Source organism: Anastrepha ludens, chromosome 2 (genome assembly GCF_028408465.1).
Source record: "Anastrepha ludens isolate Willacy chromosome 2, idAnaLude1.1, whole genome shotgun sequence".
In the NCBI taxonomy this organism is placed as follows: Eukaryota; Metazoa; Arthropoda; class Insecta; order Diptera; family Tephritidae; genus Anastrepha; species Anastrepha ludens.
Genome location: NC_071498.1, coordinates 75,508,820 through 75,534,032, shown reverse-complemented (window position 1 = coordinate 75,534,032; position 25,213 = coordinate 75,508,820). Strand labels below are relative to the sequence as shown.

The following is a 25,213-nucleotide window of genomic DNA, read 5'->3' as shown; positions in this document are numbered from 1 at the left end:
ACGGCGGCCGCCCTGCTTTATATTAAAGACGAACTTGATAAAATATATATTTGCTGTTTCACGCCCAGCAATTCAAGTCTCTGATCATTTCTTGTATGGGTGTATCATAACGCTTATTCAAAATGAATCTCATAGCTCTGTTTTGCATTTGTTTGAAGTTTCTCAACTTGTGTGTCGGCTAGCCACAAAAAAATCGTTGGGCAGTATATAAAATGCGGCTCAACTATTGATCTATAAACCAAACTTTTATACCTCTTTCCTATGTACTCGCATGATCTTTTCACGAGCCCAATTGTTTTTTGCAATCTTATTAACTGTATATTCAACGTGCTCCTAAAATTTTAACTTATTATCTACATATATAAATTCCAAGATATTTAACTACTTTTACTTCTTCAATTCTCTCATTTTTTAATTGTAAGCTAAGTGTTATTGCTCTAGAAAGAACAACCAATTGTATAAAGAGTCAAGATCTTCTTGCATTTTTGTTACTGCTCTAGAGAGATTTCTATCGCTGACTGTTAAGAGAGTATCGTCAGCAAATAGTTTTATCTTGCTATGTTTCAATGCTGTATTTACATCATTAATATAATCAATGAAAAGTATGGAAGCTAGGACCGACCTCTGTGGTAAGCCAATTTCGACTCCTACATTTCTTGATATAGTTAATCTATAAGCGTTTGTTGCTTTCGATCTGACAAGAAACTACGGAACCATTCAAGTTCAGTGGTCTCCACACCAATTATTCAAATCTTTGTAATATTATTTCCCGGTCAATCGCCTCGAAGGCTCTTTGCTCCTTTATGAAAATATTATTGGACTCAATATAGAGGATTAGTTGGTTTTAACCACCATTTCTAATAGTTTTTCCAAATTAGGAAGGGTGTTTATACATATGTCCAAGTTCCTCAGCTTTAATAATATTTTTTACTTTCCTTGCTGGCACTATGGTGGAAGTTTTCCATTCCATAGGTACTGTTCTTGATCTAAGACTACTATTTACTAGTATGGCGTAAAAGTTATCCATATATTCCACTGAATCCTTAATTATCCCTTCTGATAATAAGTTGTTTCCACCCAATTTTGTCCTTCCTAACAATACAAGCGATATCATCTATGCTTATTTCTTCAAACTTAAACGTAGTAGGGAGTTTTTCCTGCCTTATCAACTTATAATCAACATTTTCTATGTTACTATTTATGTCGATAATACTATTCACAAACAATTCGTTTAATATCAGGTCAGTCCATAAGTTCGTGCGTATTTTACCCATAATTTCACTTTTGTACGATTTTTGCATACAAAAAATTATTCGCGGAACATAACGGAACTATTTATATTTTCTTTGATGTATTGTGCATTCAACAAGTGATTTTAATCGCGGATAGAATAAAATGGAATCTTCGAATGCGTATAGAGGCATATTTTGTATTTTTTTTTATAAAAGTGGTAAAAATGCAACAACTGCTACTGCATAAATAAACACTGTTCTCGGAGAGGATACCGTGAGTGCAAGGACTGCGCAAAAGTGGTTTTCAAAATTCCGAAGTGGTAACTGCGACGTGAAGGATGCCCCGCGCGCTGGTCGTCCTGAAGTCTTTCACTCCGACGCCTCGCTCGAGTTCGTGGAAGCTGAGCCAAATTTGACAGTCGATATGATAGCATAGCCATTCGTACCATCGCATGGAACAGTTCACAGGCACCTGGTTCAGTTGGGAAATGTTTCAAAGCTGGAAAAATGGGTTCCGCATAGACTTTCCGTCTCCAACCTTCAGCAGAGAGTGAATGTGTGTTCTCAGCTGCTGCAACGGCTTGAAAATTAAAGTTTTTTGAACCGTATCGTTACTAGTGATGAAAAATGGGTCCTTTACAATAATCTTGTTCGCAAACGCCAATGGTTAGATAAAGATGAAACACCAGAACCGATCCCTAGAGATGGCCTTCACCCCAAGAATATTCTCCTGTCTATTTGGTGGGATATGGCCGGTATTGTTTATTATGAACTTCTGGAACCAAACCAGACGATAACTGCTGATTATTATTCTCATCAGCTATCAAACCTGAATGAGACCTCATACCGCAAGACAAACATTAGAGCAAGCTGAACGAACTCGGATGGGAGCTAATGCTGGTGTTTACGGATGGCTGAATTGCGGAACAGTTGCAGTCAACATTTGGAAGGGATTATCTTAAAAAAAATAAATATGAATAGTTATACACAAAAGTAAGAAAGATTGCCCAATCCATTTAAAATTTCGTCCTTTTATTTCAATTTAAAATCCGATGCCTCTAAATTGATCACCCTTTAGTTAAAAAAAATTCGAAGCCAGCCTGACCCGAAAAAGGTATTAAAAGAAGAATGGCAAATGAATCGTAATCGGTTCTAAAGAGGTAAAAATGGATGGACCCATAGTTTTATGAGGAGCTTTTTTATGGCAAAAATACACGCGGAGGTTTGCCATTGGCTGCCGAGTGCGACCGCCTTTTTCTATTATTTGATGTGAATGCCCGGAGATTCCAATCTAGGCACTGCCGAAGAGTAGTCACGCACCAACCAGTCGGCTACGACGGCCGCCAGTTCTATACTAATCTAAGGTCATATTGAAATCTGTTCAATGAGCTAAGTTGCCGAATGAAAACATCCCAAATGTGAGTGAGAAATATGAGATAATTTTTTTTTTTGAAGATGTTAGAAAAAAGTTCACTTACTACAAATACATAGTTACTTTGTAATGCAAAGCGATTCGTGATGCTATCCTGAGGATGTCGAGATAGCACGCACAGTACGCCTGCACGCTACAAAATAAACACAAATGAAAAGTTTTCGAATCAAAGACGTCAGGCAGCAGAATGCTTTGAAAATAATTAAATATTCTTCATAAATCGAGAAAGTAAAGTTAATGACATTGGTTCGGTTCAAAAGAAACAGTGTTGGAAAAGTGGCGCTTTGTGTGAATTTAAAAATTGTGTTATTGCTTTCTAAACTAGGTTAGATTAGGTTAGGTTAGTCTGGTTGGCATTAAGCCGCGCATCGACCTTTTGGTCCCTAGCGGTACCAGATAGAGACTGACCTCTATGAATATTGAAAGTAGACATCATGAAGGATGTCAACGCTTTTGGCAAATCTAAGCAGCGCTGGGAGATCAGCTTTTAAGACATCCTCCAGACCCTCAAACAGTGGGGTTCCCAGGCATTTTAAACGCGTTTTTAATAATGTTGAACAAACACATAGAAGGTGTTCTAAAGTTTCCTCAACATCCTCTCTGCATTTCCTGCACTTGTTTTTGTACGCATGTGCAGCCAATAGATTATGACCTGTCAGCATACCTATTATAGTTAAGCAGTCCTTTCGTGAGAGCGTAAAAATTTGTTCTACACATAATTTTTGCTGTTTTGCATGTGGTCAAATTAGACCACCTAGCTTCCACTTGCTTTTTCATGCAGTCGTCTATTTCGTTGTATATTGTATTTAGCGATTTCAGTGTGTCGTTCTCTTGTTCAAATGTTAGTCTAACAGCATTTTTTGCTATCGTTTTCCGTAATGCTTTTGTGACCAGGTACCCAATAGATATGCAGCCTACTGTTTGCGGCTAACCTTTCTATGGCCCCCCTGCTCCGTTGAACATTTTTAGACTTAATACAATAAGAGCTTATTGCTTTTATTCCTGCTTGTATATATTAATTATTGAGTTTATATCATATTACATTATTAATTATTGAATTCGTATATATTAGTTATTAAGTTCTTTCTTGTTCTTGTCCACAGCAAAAACTTCCGTTTGAAAAATATTGCTCCGGTCTTGCAGTTTAGATAGGCTGTCTAATCCCTAGTTTTGAGCAGTAAATACCCGCGGATTGCGCTGCCAGATTTTCCGCCATAAGGTCAATAGGCGGCATGCTGAATATCATTTCCAGCGCCGCCGTTGAAGTGGTTTTCATCGCTCCTGTAATGCACAAAGCAGCGAGTTGCTGAACCCTTTCCAGTGGCATTAAGTATGTCAGCTTTCTTGTCGCAGTCCACCATACTAAGGCCCCATACAACAATATCGGTCTAACTACTGCCGTGTAGCACCAATGCATCAGAGAGGGTGTTAGACCCCAAGTAGCGCCCAGCATTCTTTTACATGCCTACAGCTCATGACTGGCCTTTTTCACCCTTTCCTCAACATTGTGCTTCCACATCAATTTACTGTCCAGTATTACTCCGAGGTATTTCGCCTGATTTTTGAGAAGTAGTTCGTTGTTGCCTAGCTTCGGGAGGATCCACGACGGGACCTTATACTTCCTGGTAAAAAGTACCATGCCCGTTTTTTCCGCGTTTAGCCCTATCCCTGCGCGAGATGTCTATTGGTGTGCAGTTTTAGGTGTGTTGTCTTTACATTACTGATGGTGTCCAGGTACTTTCCCGTAACTCTATAGCTATGTCATCTGCATACGCTACTAAATAGTTTTGGTGCCCTTCCGTCAAATTTCTTGACAGTTCATTTGCTACAAGTAACGCTTTCTAAATTAAATTGTTTACATTTTTTGTTTTAATTGATTGGATAGGTTACTTGGAAAAGAACATTCACAATAAAATCTTAAACATAAAACTTTCAATTTTTAATTTTATTTCAAAACAGTTATAAGTTTTATAATTAGATGTTAGAATATTGGGAACAAATTTTTGGTTTTACGATATATTTTATAACTTTTGGATAATATCGCACCGAAAACATTGTGTGATCTCTCCATTTGAAAATTTATAACTTTAGCAAATGGCGATGTACGCCTATCATATTTGACACTTGTAGACTGACAGTATTCAACATGATAAGCAATGGAGCGCGTTAGGGTCAAAATAAAGATTTCCATCACTCAAAATAATTGTTTTTTTATCCAGTAAAAAAGTTATTCAAAACAAAATTGATGAAAAAAAGGATTAATTTTTGAATGAAGATATTGACAATGATATTCAATCAACTAAAATTTGTGACTAGTGATGGGGTTAAATATTAACTGGATATTAAGAGAAGAAAAGTCATTGTTTATGAAATCACCATAACGTGGCTCCATTTATGAGTAAAATTAAATGTTGAATGTATTATTATTATTATTATTATTATTATTATTTATTGTTCGACTTTTTTAAAATAAACATTACATTTCATTTTTAATCATTAACATTAGAACGTACGACAGTGACACTAGGTAGTTTGTCGGAAGAAAAAATGTTGAATGTATTACTTTCATAAAAAATTGAATCAAAAATGTAAATGAGATCATTACTTTCATAAAATTGGAAATACTTAGTTATTCTCATTGGAGTACTATAAATAGGTAAAAATACAATTCTGTCCAGAAAAATGAGGCTTAAAAACTATTTTTACTTGAAATTTTAAGAATCAAAGCCAATGTTAAAATGTGTTTATTAATTTTTATTTATATTATTTTTACAAATGTGATAATTTGGGAACCACCGAAATATGCTATTGTAGTTGTACTGAAAATTTTTTCTTCAATGTGTCTTCATAATTTATTATATTTCTATAGTCCAATATCACAAGCACCTCTTAATGCACATACACATATGGACATACACACTTGTATGTTGGGCGAGTAGAATAACGGTACATGTGAACCCATACATACATGACTACACTACACAGTCTGGCAAATAAAGGTCAACAAAGGAAACTATTTAATATATGTATGCCCTCCTGCAAGTATTATACTACTTGTAGTATGGAACTTTGTAAGTGCTATCTGCATTTGTGTGAGTGCATTACTTGGTACGAATGGCTATGCATATGAACATGTGCGGGCATATACGAATGTGTGAGGAAGGAAAAAATAAAAATACTCAAACATAAAAATGTGTTATAGCTTTTCGAGGCTTCGGCATCGGCCCTATTGCCCGCTCTGAGCAATCTTACAAATATCACTGTATATATATATATCAGCAACTGTTCCATACCATAGACTCATTTTTATGTGTTTTAGCTTGTTGTGACGAGACAATGCAATAAAACAAAATATAAAAAAATACGAATCTGATAATTCTTTTCCCTCTCGTTTTATGTACATACATACATATATTCATATGTGCATATAGATATGTATATATACATTCGGTAGTTGTAAAATGTGCTATTTACTTACTTCCCGGTTTGTGAATGAAAATCAGCTGATTCTGCCAGACGGGAACGTGATAGGAATAAAGGGACAAAATGCATTTGCTGAAATTTTATTACTCACAGATTATGTACAAGTGTTTAACTATATACGTATGTGTGTACATATGTACATAAGTACACACTACTTATATTTATACTTATACTTGTACGTATTGATGCATAAATGCGCATACACACATAAATTGGTACATGTTTACAAAAGCTTAATAAATTTAATAAAAAATCATTGCATGTTTAACAAAATAAACTTTAGGAAAATTATTTTTCGTGGAAGAGAAAATATGCATCGCTTTTATATTTTGAATACATTATATGACGTGTCAGCCTAAATAAATAAAAATATTAATAGATATAAAATATTTTAAGTGTTAATGCAGAATATTTTGCAGATTTTGTGCATATAACGGTTGTATGTTAATTTATTTAAAAATTTAATAAAAGTCTACTTCTCGGTATATTATTGGTTTATTTGTAAGAGCACATACCATTATTTATGGAAGTGGTTGCCTCGACTGTCAATGACCCTGGTGACGGTTTCTGATTTTATTTCACGAATACTTCATGTCCAAATTCATGTCTTAAATTTCCAGCCACAAAAAATCGTTTACCTTACTTCTGCGGGTCTCATCGATGATCGAAATTTTCAAAATGGGCCAATGATGTTACCGCCCCAATATCCGCACCACACGTCACTCTCGGAGGATGCATTAGCTTCTCGATGATCATATGCAGCTGTGTCTCCAGATGCGACAATTTTACTTGGCTGCCGAAATAAAAGTGCGATTCGGCAGAACAGATGATTTTGATTTCTTTTAAATAAACACACTATTTGGGCTACACAATACTGACTTTAGAAATAAGTTTATAGTATTTTCCAACGTTGTTCAAGCGTGAAGTGATTGGCTGGATATGATAGCGATAATATATAATTTACTACTAAATATAATAGCTACACCCAATTCTGTTTTTTTCGTTTTCCGTTTCTACTCGTATCAGGAATATGGGCTAGATTACATATGTACTGTGGGCAAAAAGTAAGGTGAATTTGGTTGTAAAATGAAAAATCTTTATTTATTCTTGTAAATCAATTTCATCCCCTTCAAAATAATTCCCTCTCGATGAAATACACTTATGCCAACGATTTTTCCAATCCCCGAAACATGCCAAATAGTCCATTTCCGGTATAGCCATCAGCACCTTCTTCGATTCAGCTTTTATCTCCTCAATCGACTCGAAACGCGTTCCCCGGAGTGGTCTCTTGAGTTTTGGGAATAGCCAAAAGTCACACGGAGCCAAATCAGGCGAATACGGTGGTTGCGGAACGATATGCGTGGAATTTTTGGCGAAATGGTCACGAAGAACGAGTGCAGTGTGAGACGGTGCATTATCGTGATGCAAAAACCAAGAGTTGTTGGCCCATAATTCTGGTCTTTTTAGACGAATTGCTTCACGTAAACGACGCATAACGCTCAAATAATATTCCTTATTAACCGTTTGGCCAGGTGGAAGGAATTCATAGTGCACCACACCACGAAAATCGAAAAAAACTGTCATCATGACCTTTATTTTTGAACGACTTTGAGTGCTCTTTTCGGTCTGGCCTCGCCTTTAGCACGATATTCGCTTGATTGGTCGGTTGTTTCAGGGTCGTAAGCATAAATCCAAGTCTCATCTCCCGTAATGATGCATTTGAGCTTGTCCTGATAGTCTGAAAGCATTGTTTCACACACATCAACGCGACGACTTTTTTCCAAGAAATTGAGAGTTTTCGGTACCAAACGAGATTTGACTTTTCGTAGGCCCAAATGGTCTTTCAAAATGGTTTTCTCAGATCCTTCTGATATTCCGATCATATCAGTAAGGTCTTTAACAGTCAACCGACGATTTTTGAGCACTAACTCCTTCACTTTATTAACGTGTTGGTCATCTGTTGACGTCGATGGTCGTCCGGAGCGCTACAAGTCATCAACACGTTCTGACCCTCTTTGAAGTCTTTGTACCACTTATAAACATTTTTCTGCGACATGGTCGAATCACCAAATGCCTTCTGCAACATGCTAAACGTTTCCTCAGCCGAAATTTCATTCCGCAAACAAAATTTGATGGCACTTCTCTGCTCAATCAAATCAGACATTGTAAAGATCGAAAAATGCACTCTTGGTCGTTTGGTAAACACAAGCGTAAATATATTACTGATAATGACATTCACAACTTCACAGTGCTGCCAACTCATGAAAAAAATAACTAGAGCGAAATTTTAATCCCGCAAAGTTTGACAAATAAATTCACCTTACTTTTTGCCCACAGGTATATACACTGAAGAGCAAAACTGTAACAAAATGTAATACTTTCTATTTCAACACATTTTTTTTTAGACATGTTTTAACAAATCAAATATTTTTTTTGCATAACTTTATTGGCATGTATGTACTCTCTCTCTCAAACCGGTTTGGTGTCAATGCAACAACAACAACACTAGTAGCAAGCAATAATGCAAATAAAGACAAATGTTACAGTTTTGCACTCACTCTTAATTTTCAAATTTTCCGTTTTTTTTCTCGTAATTATATATTTGGTGGATTTTTAATTATTATAAACGTGACCGTGAATAAGACAAAATCTTAAATCGGGAAGTACAACGCCAAATAATTGATTTGCTGAAGAAGGGCGAGTCTATAAGAAAAATAGCTAAAAAATTCGAAGTGAGCCACATGGCTGTGCAAAGGCTGCGGAAAAATGTACCAGACGCTGTTCCCAGTAACAAAGGAGGCCGGCCAAGGAAGATAAGCGACCGCGATGCCCGCCATCTGGCAAATTTGGTAACAAGCAGCAAGGCGGTCACTCCCAAAGAAGCACTAAAGATGCTGGATATTGATGCCAGTCAGTGGACAGCCAGGCGCAGCCTGTCAAAACTGGGGCTAAAGGCAGCGGAGAAGAAAACCAAGCCAATGTTGACAAAAAGACATGTGCGGTTGAGGCGGGATTTTGTTGCGGCTCACCAAAGCTGGACAGTTGAAGATTGGGATCAGGTAGGTCTTTATAAATGGATTATAAAAGACCTTTTTTCATAAAATTTCAAAACGATTGCAGGTTATTTGGTCTGATGAAACCAAAATCAATCGATTTCAGTCAGATGGTCGGGCCTGGTATTGGGTTAAAGACCCAAATGCAGTCCAGCCACATCACATCAAGCAGACAGTAAAACATGGTGGTGGCTCCATTATGGTGTGGGGCTGCATTTCCAAAAATGGTGTGGGTCCTTTAGTACGAATAGACGGTATAATGCGGAAAGAGGAATACCTGGCCATATTGCAACAAAATCTGCCGGGTGTAGTGGAAAGTATGGGTCTTGCTGCTGAAAAAGTAATTTTTCAGCAAGACAATGACCCTAAGCACACCGCACATGTTGTACGAAATTGGATGCAACGCCAAAAATTTCGTAACTTGAAGTGGCCTCCACAATCACCGGACATGAACCCAATCGAAAATTTATGGAGTCATGTAAAATCGAAGCTTGCCGAATATTCAAGTCCGCCCAGTGGAGTTATTGATCTGTGGGAGCGAACGCGCGATGTATGTGATGCTATTCCGACTGACTTTGTCTTGAGGTATACACGAAGTATGCCCAATCGTATCCACGAGCTGAAAAAATCCAAAGGATATTGGACATCTTATTAATATTTATTTTATTTATTGTAAAAAATAAAAAATGGGTTGAGTGCAAAACTGTAACATTTGTCTTTATTTGCATTATTGCTTGCTACTAGTGTTGTTGTTGTTGCATTGACACCAAACCGGTTTGAGAGAGAGAGTACATACATGCCAATAAAGTTATGCAAAAAAAATATTTGATTTGTTAAAACATGTCTAAAAAAAATGTGTTGAAATAGAAAGTATTACATTTTGTTACAGTTTTGCTCTTCAGTATATATATATTTTTTTTTTAATTTTGCTGCTAATAAGCTACAATAAGCGACACCCAAGTTATTTTTTCTTAAAGAAAATTTCAAAAATTTTCAGATTAACATCGAACTTGTTTTATGAGCACAGTGTATCTCCAGTTTTACTGCAGTAGAAAGAGCAGCTGTCTCTATCTTTAGAGAGTTATCAATCCAGTTCGGTGATCTTGCTGGAAGCTGCGATTTGACGCCGTTAGACTTTATTTTGCTCTTTCGAATAAACCAATAATATACCGGAAAAAATAAGTTTGTATATTTTTTAGATGAAACCTCTGTATGGACTACCTTGTACATATCGGTTATTTCAAGTTGTCTTGCTACGTTTCTAGCCTCTAACAATAGAACAATTTTATATTTCAAAAGACAAGCATTTGGGAAACCTTGTGATCAGAATATGTTTGTGTTGGAAATTGAATGTAAAGAATGTAATAATACTGTAGAGGAACTAAAATTCGCTAAAAATGAGGAATGAGATAAGTTGTAAAAACCCAGTGTTAAATATAAATACAAGTTTTATGGTCAATTAGTCAAATAAATTGTTAAACTAAAGATAATATGTGTACATATGTACGAGTATGTTGTCTTAACTTAATGAGAAAAAATCGAACAGTTTTATATTTTCCCCATACATGTTTACCTTACTTGCTTATTCACCTTCCAGAATATGTTATCAGCACTTGAGTTGTCAGCTAAAGAAGGATCGACCTCAATTGTGGGAGATCCCATCACCTCACCACCAAAAAGGTAAAGCATTGGCTCTTTCCAAATGTATTTGAATATATTTCTCGGCAATTACAGAATCTCAGTTTAAGATCTTCCTGCATATTCTATGCGAATTCTTACTATTTCGTAATATAAAATCTTTATGAAAAGGAATAAGAATTGAGTCCATTTTCTCTGTATTTTTCCAAGTGGAATTATACATGGTACTGCTTTTACTAGTTGCATGGAATTAATATTAAATCAATATACTTGAATTTTAAATTATATCAATATTCTTGAAACAGCAAAACATACTTTTGTGCCAATTCTAAAAACGGAATTTGAATATCTGTATGATATCTACATAAATTGTAGATTTTTGATATTTTAACCAATAATGGAAATTGCGACGCTATTTCGTAGTTCGATTCTTGCATGTTGCTACTGCTCTCGACTTGAACAGATGAGTATTAGAGCCAGTGGCACAAGACACAGTGACAACTGTTGGGCTCTACTTCTAGCTAAGTTTAGTTAAAGAGCAATATTCAAAAAAACTGAAGTACTATCTGAAGTCGGAGTGGTAGCAAGTAACTGGTAGTTAAACGGAGTACAATTACCGAAATATTTCAAGTATGCTATCGGTACTGCGCCCGCTTCGGTTACTCTGTTGATGATTTATTTATTTACATATGCATAATTTGAAATAGGGCGCTAAATTACATTCTATGATATAGACGGACCACACAAATCTACGTTTTTATTGTCATGGTTTTCGCTTGCGGATAAATCCAAGGATTTGAATTTGAAATGAGAACTCGTTTAGTATCTCCAAAAATAGATGGTGCGACTAGGCTTTAGGGAAAAGTTTTTGCAATCAGTGTACAACTTATATGTTGTTAAGTACATCGAAAAATCTTGCAAAATAAATTTCACTTTCTTACAATACACTTTTACAATTGTTACCATTCAAATTATAGTTTTTTCCACCCTTGCCTTTGAATTCTTGATAAATTGGACCGATAATGTTGTTCATATTTTAAGAGTTTAAAATATTAAAAGATATACTATATTAAATATAGCCCGATTTTAAAAGGAATCGACAAAGTTGTAGATTATATTGACGATCTAAATTGCTAAAGTTGAGAAAAAGGGTTTCTGTAAGCATTAATCGACAAAGTGGGAGGAATTGTATGCCAAGCAACAAAGAACGTGTGAAAGTGTATCAACAATTGTTTGTGGCGACATTCAGAAAAGTATGCATGAAAACCAACTTCTCCAAAATATGCAATGATTTGGTGTTGTAATATACTAAATACGGGGAAGTACGCCCGACGTTTGCATTTGGTCAAACAATACCTCCAAAACAACGTAACATATGTAATATGTCCATTCCAAGTCAACTTAAATAAGTATGTACATTTAAACATACAAAGAATAAGAATATAGCAAACCAGTTTATTAAAACAGTCTAAAAAATCTGTGTTCTTATATTGTCTAGTCTGCAGTGGGGCATGTGACAAATAGATTACAAAACTCTTTACTAGATCTTATTATTAAGCATTCATCATTATTAAGCATTTGTGTTGTCACCATCTCAATGCTAAGTGAGAATATTGATCGACAATCTTTCGTTTCATTTGGTTACAGAAACCCTTTCAGTTGAGTATTCGCACTGAAATGGAATGGAACACGTCGGTGACTACCACAGTTGTCGATCAAATCTGTTCATTTTTTTTAAAGGAACACAACAAGTGCGAATGTCGTTATTGTGACGTCAAATCGATTATTTCAATTGAGAAAATTGAGTTACAGAAACGGGCTGAAATTTTTACTGTGATGGCTTAATGCTTAACAGTTCTAGTACCTACGATACAAGTAGTGTCAATTTATTCATTCTCTACGCATATGTATTAATTTTTTTATTAAATGACAAACCGGTTTCCAAAGCTTTCCCTGCACGTTTTATACTTAACGTTTCTGTCATTAAGAAGATCGAAGTAATTTGAAGCATTAAATGAGTTTTTTCGGGATGCTATCTTTAGACTGCAGCTCATTAATTAATTATACTGTTGCAAAAACATGAAACTCTAACTGTTTTCATATATTCTAACTATTTTCATATGCAGTGACTCACAGCTTATTTGATGCAGGTAATACTGTTTTAGAAAAAAGAAAATGACTCGATGTTTATTAAATTTAATAAAAAAATATATACGACTTGTGATGAGATATGTATGTACTGTTTAATACTGCATAAAGAACAATAACAAAGCAACGCTTGCTGAAAAAATATATGTAGAAACATATAGTTTTCTCATCAAAATATGCTCACAGTTGAAATGATGCAGTGTATTTTATATTTTCTCTGAGAACGCAATAATAAAATGCGATGAAATGTATTTTTTTTTTTCTGTTTAGCTTAGCGTCTTAAGTCATTCTCAAAAAAATTTTGTAAAGTTGAAAAAATAAAAAAATTTTAAAATGGGAAAACGGACTTCACTTGAAAAAAGGGAAGATGTTATTCGTATTTAAATTGCAGAAATTGTTGCTATTAGTTCCTAAACTGTCCAGCACATTATAAAAAGGTTTCGCCACGAAAACAGGATAAAAGATAAGGGCAGTTCTGCACCAAATAAAATATTAAATGATGCAGATAAGATGTGGATTGTTCGCAAAGTTAAAGAAAACCCCGATTTAAGCGCTCCAAAATTAACGAAGCCGCTATATACTTAGACAAGATCTGTAACCCTGAAACTGATCGTAGAGTTCTGCGCGAAGAAAATTTTCATGAAAGGACTGCCCGAAATAACCCGTTGATTAAAGCTCGTAATAGAAAACAAAGAAAAGAGTTTTGCAGACAACACTTGAACAAAGACATTTCGTTCTGGAAGTCCATTTTTTTTTTGCGAATGAGAGCAAATTTAACATTTAACACCGCGCTTCAATCATGTAATTTACGCTCTACAATTAAATACGGCGGGGGAAGTGTGATGGTATGGGGTTGCATGTCCTATTTAGGCGTCGGAAATTTAACATTTATCGAAGGAAACACGAATAAAGAGATGCATCTGGATCTCCTAAAAGATAATTTAGTACAAAGTGCGGATAAAATGGGCATTAGAGATTCGTTTAGGTTTTACCAAGACAACGATCCCAAGCATACGTCTGGTATTGTAAAACTTGGCTTATCTGGAACTGCCCACATGTAGTACAGACACCTGCACAGAGTCCAGATCTGAACGTTATTGAGAATTTGTGGTCACTGTTGGAAAATAAAATAAGAAACCATAATATTTCTAATGCTTCTGATCTGAAACGGGCACTACAGGAAGAATGATTTTACAGCAAAACTTCTAGAATCTATGAATTCCCAATTAAAAGCTGTTCTGAATCAAAAGGGATACCCCACTAAGTATTAGCCGTAATCATGAAATCGAAATATTAATGTGTTAAAGTTTTTTGAATACTTTTAATTTAGTGCATTATTTAACCTCAAAACTGTAACTGAATTATTTTAATTTGCCATATATTTCTTATGAAGAAACATTTTTTGTTATTAAATAAAATATGTTATTTAACAATAAAAAAATATAAGATTTTTTTCTGTAATGGAAATACCATAAAATATATCTGATATTTTTATAATATTTTTGGCTGCATCAAATAAGCTATGAGTCACTGTATATTTCCACTGCGCCAATAATATTAACCTTTTGTTATTGCCGAATTATCACTCACCTACCTGTTAAACTTTATAAAAAAGGAAATACCATCGAATTATCGGCAAGCGGAAACCATAACAATAATAATTTAGATTTGCGTTGTCCGTCTGTACTTTCGTGTTATAAAAGAACGCTTTTGTTTGAAGCAAATACTAACCACTTGATGTACTTCCGGAAATATACAGCTATGTATTTGTGTTGGGGCACTTCAATATTAAAAAATTAAAAAAAAAAATGTAGTCCCTTCAGATCTGAATTATTGTTAATGGATAATAAAATTATTTTTTTACTAATTATTAGTAAGAAGGACATCATAAAAACAAATGTGTGAAAAATCATACATATATATTAAGTTTTCCGAATTTTCCGGCATGTACACAATTATACACATTAGGTCCCAAGTGTTGTCAACAAAGTAAAATAAAAATATTATAAGGCTTTAAACATTATGTGCATAATGCTCCTTTGTAAGTTCGTATATATGTATATGAATGTACACACGATGGAGAGAATAGTAAGGTGGCACCTATCGTGGCACCGTTACTGTGCTCTCAGTGAATTTTACAATATCAGCTGATTTTCGGGACGTCACCTTAGTCCAATTGGTGTTTAGTGTTATCAGATTGCCATTTTCCTAACTTAACTTAGCATTTTTTTGTTCTCTAGCCTCAAAGTATTGGTATGATCTTGACATTTTTCTAGCCTCCTCTAATTAAAATGTGATGTTTATAATTATGTAAAATATACATTTTCTTCAAATTGGCTCAATAATTCGCTCAGTTCTATTTAGCTTTTTTATCATCTGGACACATTATCGGTGATTCGATATTGTTGGTGTTGCTGATTATTCGTATGGTATTTATGTGTGTGTTCGCAAACTTCTTCTCCTACGAGAAGTCAAATCTGTCTCTCGCTACTGCCTAGTTTGGCATATAAAGAAGCACTAAAATGCCCATTTAAAGAAAAGAAAATTGCAAATTTTTATTAAATTACTTAAAGAACTTTATATGCGTCACAAATTGTCTAGTGTACGTGGTTTTAATTAAATGTGTTGTGGTTACGTACAATAGACTGGTTTGAGTGTTTTTAAAACTTATGTTACGATTTTTTTTTTAAAAAAGGTCGAAAGCTTTCTTGTTATATTTGAGCTTGTGTAACAAGATACTCCTTTTCAAAAAAGTCGTATGCCTTACTATGAATGGCTTTAATTCGTATCCCTTAAATTCAAAGGTAGATTTTACAAAAAGGTTTTAAAGAGTTGAGAGATGGAGATTCAATATTCTCACATAACCTCAGGAGCAAAAAAATTAATGTGCACTTTTAAAACATACAACTTTATAAGAATCGAGAAATCTTCAATAGCACTGAAATTTTTTCAGAATACACTTTAAATGCAAGAATGGCATTTTTTTAGTTATATATACAATGTTTTTTAACTTACAAAAATAAACTTAAAAAACTTCAAAAAAGAAACAAACACATTTTGGGTATAAAAAAGTACTAAATTTATTTCGAAGAACAAAGGGTTCAACACTGCATAACTAGACTACTGTGACACCATGCCTTCTCTGATGGGTGCAGTTTTATTTCATCTTTCTTGTGTATGTACATACATTTGTATAACACATATGTGTATTTACATTTGTATATATATATGTACATATATATATATATTATGTATGTATGATTATTTGAAGTGGAATATGATATAACGCCATATTCCAAATTGTAAACACATGCAAATAAATAAATCGTTAAAAAATATTCATGACTGATCTTTTTTTAACAAAGAGCTATAAAATAACATAATTTTAAGCTGTATTCAACCACACCTCCATCCTCTAGCAAGACAAAAACGAACAGTTCCCAAATAACACCTTCATACATATGTGCAAAGCAACAGGAGCACGAACAGTAGTGATTGCAGTTGCGGTAGCATACTGAAATACTTTGGTAGCAATGCTCCGGTTGACTACCAGTTTTTTGCTACCACTCCGACGAAACTGTAGCGGTAGCTTTCGCGCTAATTTGCAATTTGCTCAAGTATAGAAAGTCAGCTATTCTACTGCTGTACCTGTTACCGTGTATGGATGCACCTGGGTGGTGTTAGATACAGTTTGACGTTTGGCTGGGATGTCCCCAAGTACTTTCTGGCGGCCCATACACCGTAGTATCTGTTTTACTTTACAACACTACTAATCAGGTAGGGTACGACAGACGGTTGTTAAGCGGATTAGAGAACAGCTGATTTGCTTATTGGATAGTTTTGTGAATAAAAGATGGACCGTGGGCAACAAATACGGGTATAAGTGTCCTGAAACTAAGAAATAATTATTTATTAAAAAAATCTTAAATTGCAATTTCTCAAACTGCTCCGAAATATCAAAAAAATTTAGGTAATTTCAAAATGCAAACTAGCATTGCATCCAGTCTTTTTCGTTATTCTCTTTAAAAGTTTCCTTATTTTTTTATTCACAAGAGATATTAAATATTAACTCTCATTTTTCGGCAATGTTGCCATCGAAAATTCCTCCAATACGCTTAAATTATGAGAACTAAGCCTAGTTGTTAATGCACATTAGTTGCACTTAATTCCTGAGATAACTCAATACGAGTATAAGTGTTCAATCCCGCTTAACGCCACCGTCTGTCTAGGCTATAACAGTCAATCAAATTGTCACAAGCTCCAAAAGATTGCTCCTATGTTTTCATAAGAATGCAATACCAAAAAAAAAAAATCAAGTAAATGAATACTTTTGCCATCATTTAATAACACATACACGCTGTGAACGATGGGCTTTGGTTGTAATATTTGTATGGGATTTGACCCAAGAGTAAGCTGCGGTCGAAACATGATATAAGCCACATAACCATGCGAGTTAGTGAATCCTCATGATTTCGTAGCTCCCGAATCGGTAACTTTAATTGGTCGCCAAGAAGATGTAAAAAACAACATTTGACGAAACAGTTTCTATAACAGTTGATTGGGCTATTGATTAGTTTTATTTATTTATTTATTTAACAATGATCTAGAATTTTTTTCTATACAGAAAACAATACAATTTAGTATTATTTAGCAACATAGCGGCCGCCGTAGCCGAATGGGTTGGTGCGTGATTACCATTCGGAATTCACAGAGAGGTCGTTGGTTCGAATCTCGGTGAAAGCAAAATTAATAAAAACATTTTTCTAATAGCGGTCGCACCTCGGCAGGCAATGGCAAACCTCCGAGTGTATTTCTGCCATGAAAAAGCTCCTCATAAAAATATCTGCCGTTCGGAGTCGGCTCGAAACTGTAGGTCCCTCCATTTGTGGAAAAACATCAAGACGCACACCATACATAGGAAGGAGGAGGAGCTCGGCCAAACACCTAACAGAAGTGTACGCGCCAATTATTTATTTTTTTTTTTAGTTAAATTAGTATGTAAATGTAGGATTTGTCATAGAAAAATCAATATCAGACGAATATGAGAACATGTATACAATTTTTTAATGTTCTGTAGGCATAATTATAAAAACGTTATGAATATAGACGTAAGAGACGTAAGAAGACGAGAGAATAGAAAATCAATCGCCTCTCTCATAATATCATAGAAAAGGCAAGAGAAAGATCAGCTGCTACAATAAATAGCTCCAGCATTTTGCTGAATATAGTATTATAACATCGGTCTAAGGTAAAAAATTGGTCAAGTAAAGTTAACTTATTATTTCAAATCAGGTATTAAAAAAAGTTGGAAATAATTTTTTTCAAAAAAAATTCAAGCTTACTTCGAATATGAGAAATAAATTTAACGAGAGACTGATTTTTACTATTAGGACTGTTTTTTTCACTTTAAAAAATTGTGAGTTTTCTTTCCCGAAATACCTCACACACCTTCCTACGCTACCACCACTTTTCAAATTCTTTTTGTGGGAATTTATTTGTTCAAATTTATAAGAACAGTAACCAAATCTAACAAAGGTGGGTTTCAGTTCATCGGCACAACATAAGAATTTGAGATTACTGAGTTTTTTCAAGCTTAATAAGAAAATAAAAATCGTATTAATAATTTATATATTGCCTTTTTTTAATTATTTAACTCAACCGAATGGCATGGAATTAATAAAGAGTTTTAAGGTCCGCCATTTGGAATAGCCTTTTATTTTTCTTGGAATAGCCTTTTATTTTTTCGTTACTTTTCCAGAGAGATTTCGCCGAAGATCCCCAATGTGTTTTTAGTGTGACTAGCAAACGAACATTAATTTCCCTTATAATTTATACATATGTATGTATATTTATGTAGTTACCACACTGGTGTCATCTGTTTGGACTGTTTCTGAAACTTGTAAATAAGAACACAAAATCAGTTATTCCGTAGAATGTTTGCTATATTTTTACTATTTTTTTGTTCGCTCTAGTAATTTAGAAGTGTGTATGTGAGGTCTCGATTACAGTAGTTGACATTCGTTTGAAGCGTAAAGATGTTTTTTTTATCTGACTTCAAAAATGTCTACGTTTGTACCGAAAAAACACCATTTGAGAGAAGTCATGCTTCATTATTTCCTTTTAAAAAAAGTGCAGCTGAAACGTCTCGTATATTGATCAATATTTACGGGTATCACGCTACATCAAATACAACTTGTAAAGAGTGGTTTCGACGCTTCTAAAGTGGTAATTTCGAGGTGAGTGATAAAGATCGCGATGGGGCACCGAAAAAAATCGAAGATACTCAATTACAGCAATCATTGGGTGAAGACGTATGTATGTCGAACCCTTGATGATATGTGTAAAGAGTTGGATGTTGACAGATCAACCGTCAGTGTCAGATCCATTGAAGGAGAGGGATATCAAGAGACGTTTGGTGACGTATGAGGCGGTTCTGCATCGCATCGTCACTGGCAATTAAAAATTGGATCTATTATGCGACAGCGAAAAAGAATTCCTATGGCAGCCGGCTCTACGTTACCGGAATGACTCGAGTTTTCCACAGTAAACTAGCCCTTTCTAGTGAACCGTTTATCATCCCCCCTCTATCCTTACAGGAGCAATTCCATGCAGCAATCTTGCTCCAAATACTTCTCCTTAGGGCTGGTATTGAATCCAACCCTGGGCTAGAGGTACTCTATTACTGCGTTTGCCATAAACGACTCCAGCCGAACTACACTTTCAACATCTCAACGGCTACCACATCCCCTTATAGGCCGACACTACCAACCGGCGCCACAACCCATACCTCCACGGTAAGGAGTTTATCGGCGCAACACAACTCCCCCAACATAGCCCATCCCCATCCCTCCTACTTCAACCCCAGTGCGAGGACAAACAAGCAGTTCTTGGTCCCCCGCACACTCTGGTCCATGTGTCAGACCAGAATACCTCGGAACCTGGCATCAGTTTTTCGCAATGGCTGCGGTCCAAGAAACCAAGCTGCGCGCCAGCTCTTCTTGGATTACCATTGAGGACTATAACGTGCACAGACATGATCGCGAGCGAGACAACGGGGTGGCATTCATAGTCCACCACACAGTGCAGTATCGTCTCATCGTACCACAGTACCTTAGAATGTCAAGGTATAGCTGTCCGGTCAGGTGATGCCGAGCTGGAAATTTTTAACACTTATATAAAACCGATTGGTTGTAGGTGACTTCAATGCGCAGCACGATATTTGGCATTCAATCCTGCCAAACGGTCGTAGGGGACAGCTATTCACAGAGCAGATAGACGATTCGACATTTAGCACTGTGAACGACGACGCCCTCACCAGAGTAGTGGGCAATTGCAGCAGCTTGCCTGACACAACAATAGCTAGAGCTTGTCTGAAAAATAACATTATTGCGTTTGAAATCCCTTAATGATTTTCTTTTTTCGTGTTTACTCAAAATGCTTCCGCGCGCTTGTAAACAATACTTTGAACTGCCCTTCCTTCGTTACCGACCACCATCATGGGTAAGCGTATGTCAAGTTAGCAGGCTGTTTCGTAAGTTGTTAGACGTTTAGAAAGATATGGTAATGCTGGCTTAGTATGGGAAATTTATAAGCAACGGATATGTAGCCATGATTTTTTTGTTTAGCTGTATTTATTGGCTAATATATGACGAATCTTATTTCCGCCAAACTCTAGTTTGATCAAAAGATTCAAAAGATTAAAGCAAACAAGACTTTGCAAATTTATTAATAGTTTCCCAAGCTTCTAGTTGTATTTTTACGAAAAATTATTGAAAAATATTAGTAGTACGCAAAAATAGTACAACAATAGATACTAACAACAAAAACGAGGCAATATACGTTTTGAATCAAGGGATGGCCAGTGACAGAACTTTTATTGACAAAACCTTCGCAAGAAAATGTACATAACATTTGATTAAAATTAAAATTTCGAATAAAATTATTTATTTGAATAGTGCCATAATGCAACAACGGAATCATATAAACGGGATCGAGTAGCAGTCGGAAAGAAGTGCACACCACATATTGCTAATTTTATAAAACTTATTTATTTTGTAATTTCAAGTATTTTCACATGTAATACCAAAATTCAATGATGTATAAAACTGCATGCCCGAAATTTTTGTAAAAATTCGAAGCAAAAAAATTGAACTTTTAATGAAACTGTGACGAAGTTTTACAAATTTTGTACAAATTTTGATACTTTGCTTTATATGGTTTTTTTTGGAAGCATGAACTATATGTGTATAGAAAATTTATTGAAATTACAAAATAAATAAATAGTAAAAACTTATCAATATGTAGTGTACACTGTGCACTGTTTTAACAAATAAAATGTATATATTATATAATAGAGATTTGCTAATGGAATACAGTAGCATAGAGGCATAACTCTATGGCCCTTATTATGAGCAACATTCGATCTTCGACTATAGTCGAAAGTGCTGATCGAACGAATTTTCATTTGGTATTATGGTGCTCATTCGTTGAAGAATAGGACTATTGTGAATTTCGATCGCTCGATGCATTTACAATAGATAATTTTTCTCAGCTGATACAGCAAATCAAAATAAAAGAAAAACCGATTGTGTTGAAATTCTTTGCTAACAACAATTTTAAAAGTTAAAAAAAAGTATTTTTTGTGAAAATGGAGTACAACGGAGTTGTGGTTCGACGATTCAACGCTCGATGAAAGATTAGTGGAACTAGCTAGATGTAGAAAACAGTTGAGGGGCGCATCCAACCCCCTTGAAATGGCTTCCACTGAGTAAGTTTAGTATTTTCAAAATGTGTTGACGTACATAATATTACAGAAATTTCCTTACAGTTTTTTAAAGAACTTTAGATTATCTAAAGAGCCGTTTATGAACCTACTGTCCAGTACAAAAAACCAGTTGCAGCAGTGCACCCGAGCCAAGAGCTCTTCACTATTCTCCAAAAAAAGCAAAACAAATTATTGATGTGTGTGCAGCTTTGCACAACATTTGCTTGTTTTATAATGTTCAACTTCCGGATGAAGAGTTATCCGATGAGACCCTCAACGATGATGCTGAAGATATTGAAGTGGAGCCAAATAACGGAGAAGCAGAAAACATAAGAAATGAAATTCTTAGAATATTATAGAAAAATCTAAAAAGTATTAAATAGAAACCTTTACGCCACAGTTTCTGTTTTATTTTTGTTATAAATTTTCTTTATTCAATTATTCGTCATTCGAAAAAAATATGTATTTCAGTTCCTCTACGTATTTCAGCCCATACCTGCCAAGGGAAAATAATAAAAAAATAAAAATGTATTTCTATAAACATCACAAAAAAAAACATTATTAACCTTAATCCATTTTGCTGCCGTTCTAACTGGTGGTCCCAAGCAATTCAGCTCCGCTGTAAATTCCTCGCAAAATATTAACATATATTAACATATTCCTGCATAATATTAACAAAATTAGTATATATTTATTATTTGGTTACTATAAAACAATGAATAATCGCAAACAACTTACACTTTAACAAATTTTCCCACAATACGCTACACGATCGAAAGCAAAATTGCATTCGACTCTAAATTCGGTATACAACGAAAATTTCGACAGCGTTGCACCGCTCATAATACCAAATTGACATTCGATTTTCGATCTTCGACAACCAGCGAATATCGAAGATCGAATGTAACTCATAATAGGGGCCTATATCTTTATGTTTTTGTTGTTGTTGTAGCAGCATAAACATTCCCCATGCATATACGAGGAATGCTGCTGAAATGACAGTCCTTGGCCGGATATAAATCCGAGTCGTTCCGGTTACTTAGAACCGACTGTCGTGGGAACGATTCTTTTCTGTTCTACTTAAGCTATTATTAAAGATTTTATATCTTAAAAATTTTTTCACCAACTGAAAATTGTATAAAATGCAACAGATATTCTTATTACAGTAAAATAAGTAGTATATGTAATCCCACTGATTGGTGCGTATATCCTTTGTTTGGCGTCCTCCAATTTTCGGTTTGAGTCTTGATTTTATTCCACAAATGGAGCAGTCTACATGTTTATGACGCCTCCGAACGAAACATGGTTTTTATGAGTTTTTTTTTCAACGCAGAAATAAAATGGTAGGTTTTACATTGCCTGCCGAGAGACGGGCGCTACTAAACCTCTCCTATCGTTTGATGTTTCACGCCCACAGTGGGTTTCGAACCCTGTCCCTTCAAAATGTTAGTCACACATAAACACCATTCTTCTACGGCGAACGCTAATTTCACTTAAAACCTATCTATCTACAAATCTGAGACACTCACAACACATACATACATATACTTATATTTTTGAAAATTTGATAACTCAACATGTTAATATATGGAAAAATAAAGTAATGTGACAAAAACAGAGTTTCAGTCCCGTAATTTTATGCTTATATATTTTTTCAAATGAAACGAAATTAAATTTTAATTGTATTATTATTTTACACGTGTACATATGTAGGTATGTACATATATCATATTTTTTAAATTTATTGTTATTTAATATTTGAAAACTTTTGCTTGCTTAATGAACTTACTGTTTTTATACAACTATTCCAGAAAAAAGAGTATATATTTGATCTAAAGCAATTATTTTGGTGTCGCTTTTTATGCTGGTCGCCTGTTATTTCAGCGAGAAATCCCAAAATCTTCAGAAATACAAATGATATAAAAAAAATTACCGATTCTGTGCAGCCAAATAAAATTTCGTTCATTAATATTATACATATATATATTCATTCTTGCATTTTGTTGGGAGTAATGTGCAACAGTTTCTTTTGAACAATTTGTATTATATTTCCACTCGAATTAGAAACCGCGTGCAGATGCTCAGCTGAACTACTTATTGTTAGGCAATTATGTATTGGTATTATTTTGTTTTGTTTTTCCATTAATATACACTTCACAAATTCATTCATATGTATGTACTAATATGTGAGTACTAAATACATATGCCTATTGTAAAAATACAAAACATCACATTTGCACAATATTTTAGTTTTATTTCTATGCTTCTCACTTCGCGAATTTTTAGGTAAGTAATGTTCGTAACACAACAGCAACACATTTATTTATGTTGGTCGACCTTGTCACTTTTAATACCTACACCGATGGCGCTGTTGTCTCGTTCGCGTGTTCAAAGGATGTGATTGTGTTTCCGTTCAACGGTGCTTTGCGAACCTTCGAACATGAACAACGGGCCGGCAAGGCGACAAACTGGCGCGAGTGCAAATGCGGCTCAACAACTATGAGCGCGAGCGCGGTTACGAACGCGAGCGTCGCTGAACTGGACTTAGTGAGTGACGAAGTTTAATTTTAGCGGCGAAAGGATTTGAATTTGCACAAATTTGCCGCCACCGTCACGGTCGTCGCACTACCGTTTGTTTTGCGACTGTGTTAGTGTGTTCAAATGTCTCGCGTACGGATAATGGACACAACTACGGTTATGGGCACGTGTGCAGCTACGCGAGTGTGTTTGTGCATACAGATGTACACGTATCCATATGTATGTACATATATACGAGTATACATACGATCTTATGTGAGTGCCAGTATGAGTGTAAGTGATTGCGCGCGTGTTTGTAGCGTTTCGTGTTTTGGGCATTTGGTCAGTTGCGCGCGCTCTTGACCAAACTGGACCAAAACCAAGCTGAAAGGAAACCACACCACCAATTTCAGTGACAGCCAAAAGTATAATGATTAATAGGCAAGCGACGAGCAACGGAGGAGAGTGACAAAGATGGCAACGGAGTATTCAGCTAGTAATCAGCAAGAAGAAGACGGTAAAGAAGGCAAGCCGTTGACCGTATCGGACAATCCCGCGACGTTCTACACGGGCAGAACTTTGCTGTTGTGTCCTGCCAACCACATACTGGCACGAACAACATATATGTATATAATACTCATGCATGAATACCTTCTTTTAAACATGTATACACTCATACATACATGCATACACGTACATACATATATGCGCGAGCAAGTACAAATTTACGTGAGCTCGCATCTGTATAAATGTGTGTAAGCAAGTAGATGTTGGCAAAGTGGTGGTCATTGTCACAATTCTGACACTCGGTATCGTTGCTCACATCCTTCTTCATTCTTAACGGCATCAATTTTAGCGTCAACGACGGCTGCGAGGACAAAGACGACGATAGCGATGACTGCGACTACAACTTTGACTTCGACAGCGACTGCGACTAGGACAGTGC

The 25,213-nt window shown here is 35.3% G+C and overlaps 1 protein-coding gene across 3 annotated transcripts in view; it reads right to left on the bottom strand.

The window, feature by feature from the left end:
* Positions 1-24,682, bottom strand: part of LOC128871877 (protein distal antenna) — a 54,781-nt gene extending 30,099 nt beyond the window's left edge. Inside the window, exons 1-2 of one of the 3 annotated variants that reach the window (XM_054114011.1) lie at positions 24,109-24,682; positions 23,540-23,650 (exon numbers count right to left, since the gene is read on the bottom strand). Coding sequence is in view for 2 of the 3 variants with exons in the window: in XM_054114009.1 (XP_053969984.1) it covers positions 23,540-23,716 (177 nt within the window). In the remaining variant the exon portion in view is untranslated. Of the gene's footprint in view, positions 1-23,539 lie in introns of all 3 variants that reach the window. The other 2 variants (XM_054114009.1, XM_054114010.1) reach the window with 2 other exon arrangements.
* Between the last annotated feature and the right edge of the window lie 531 nt (positions 24,683-25,213).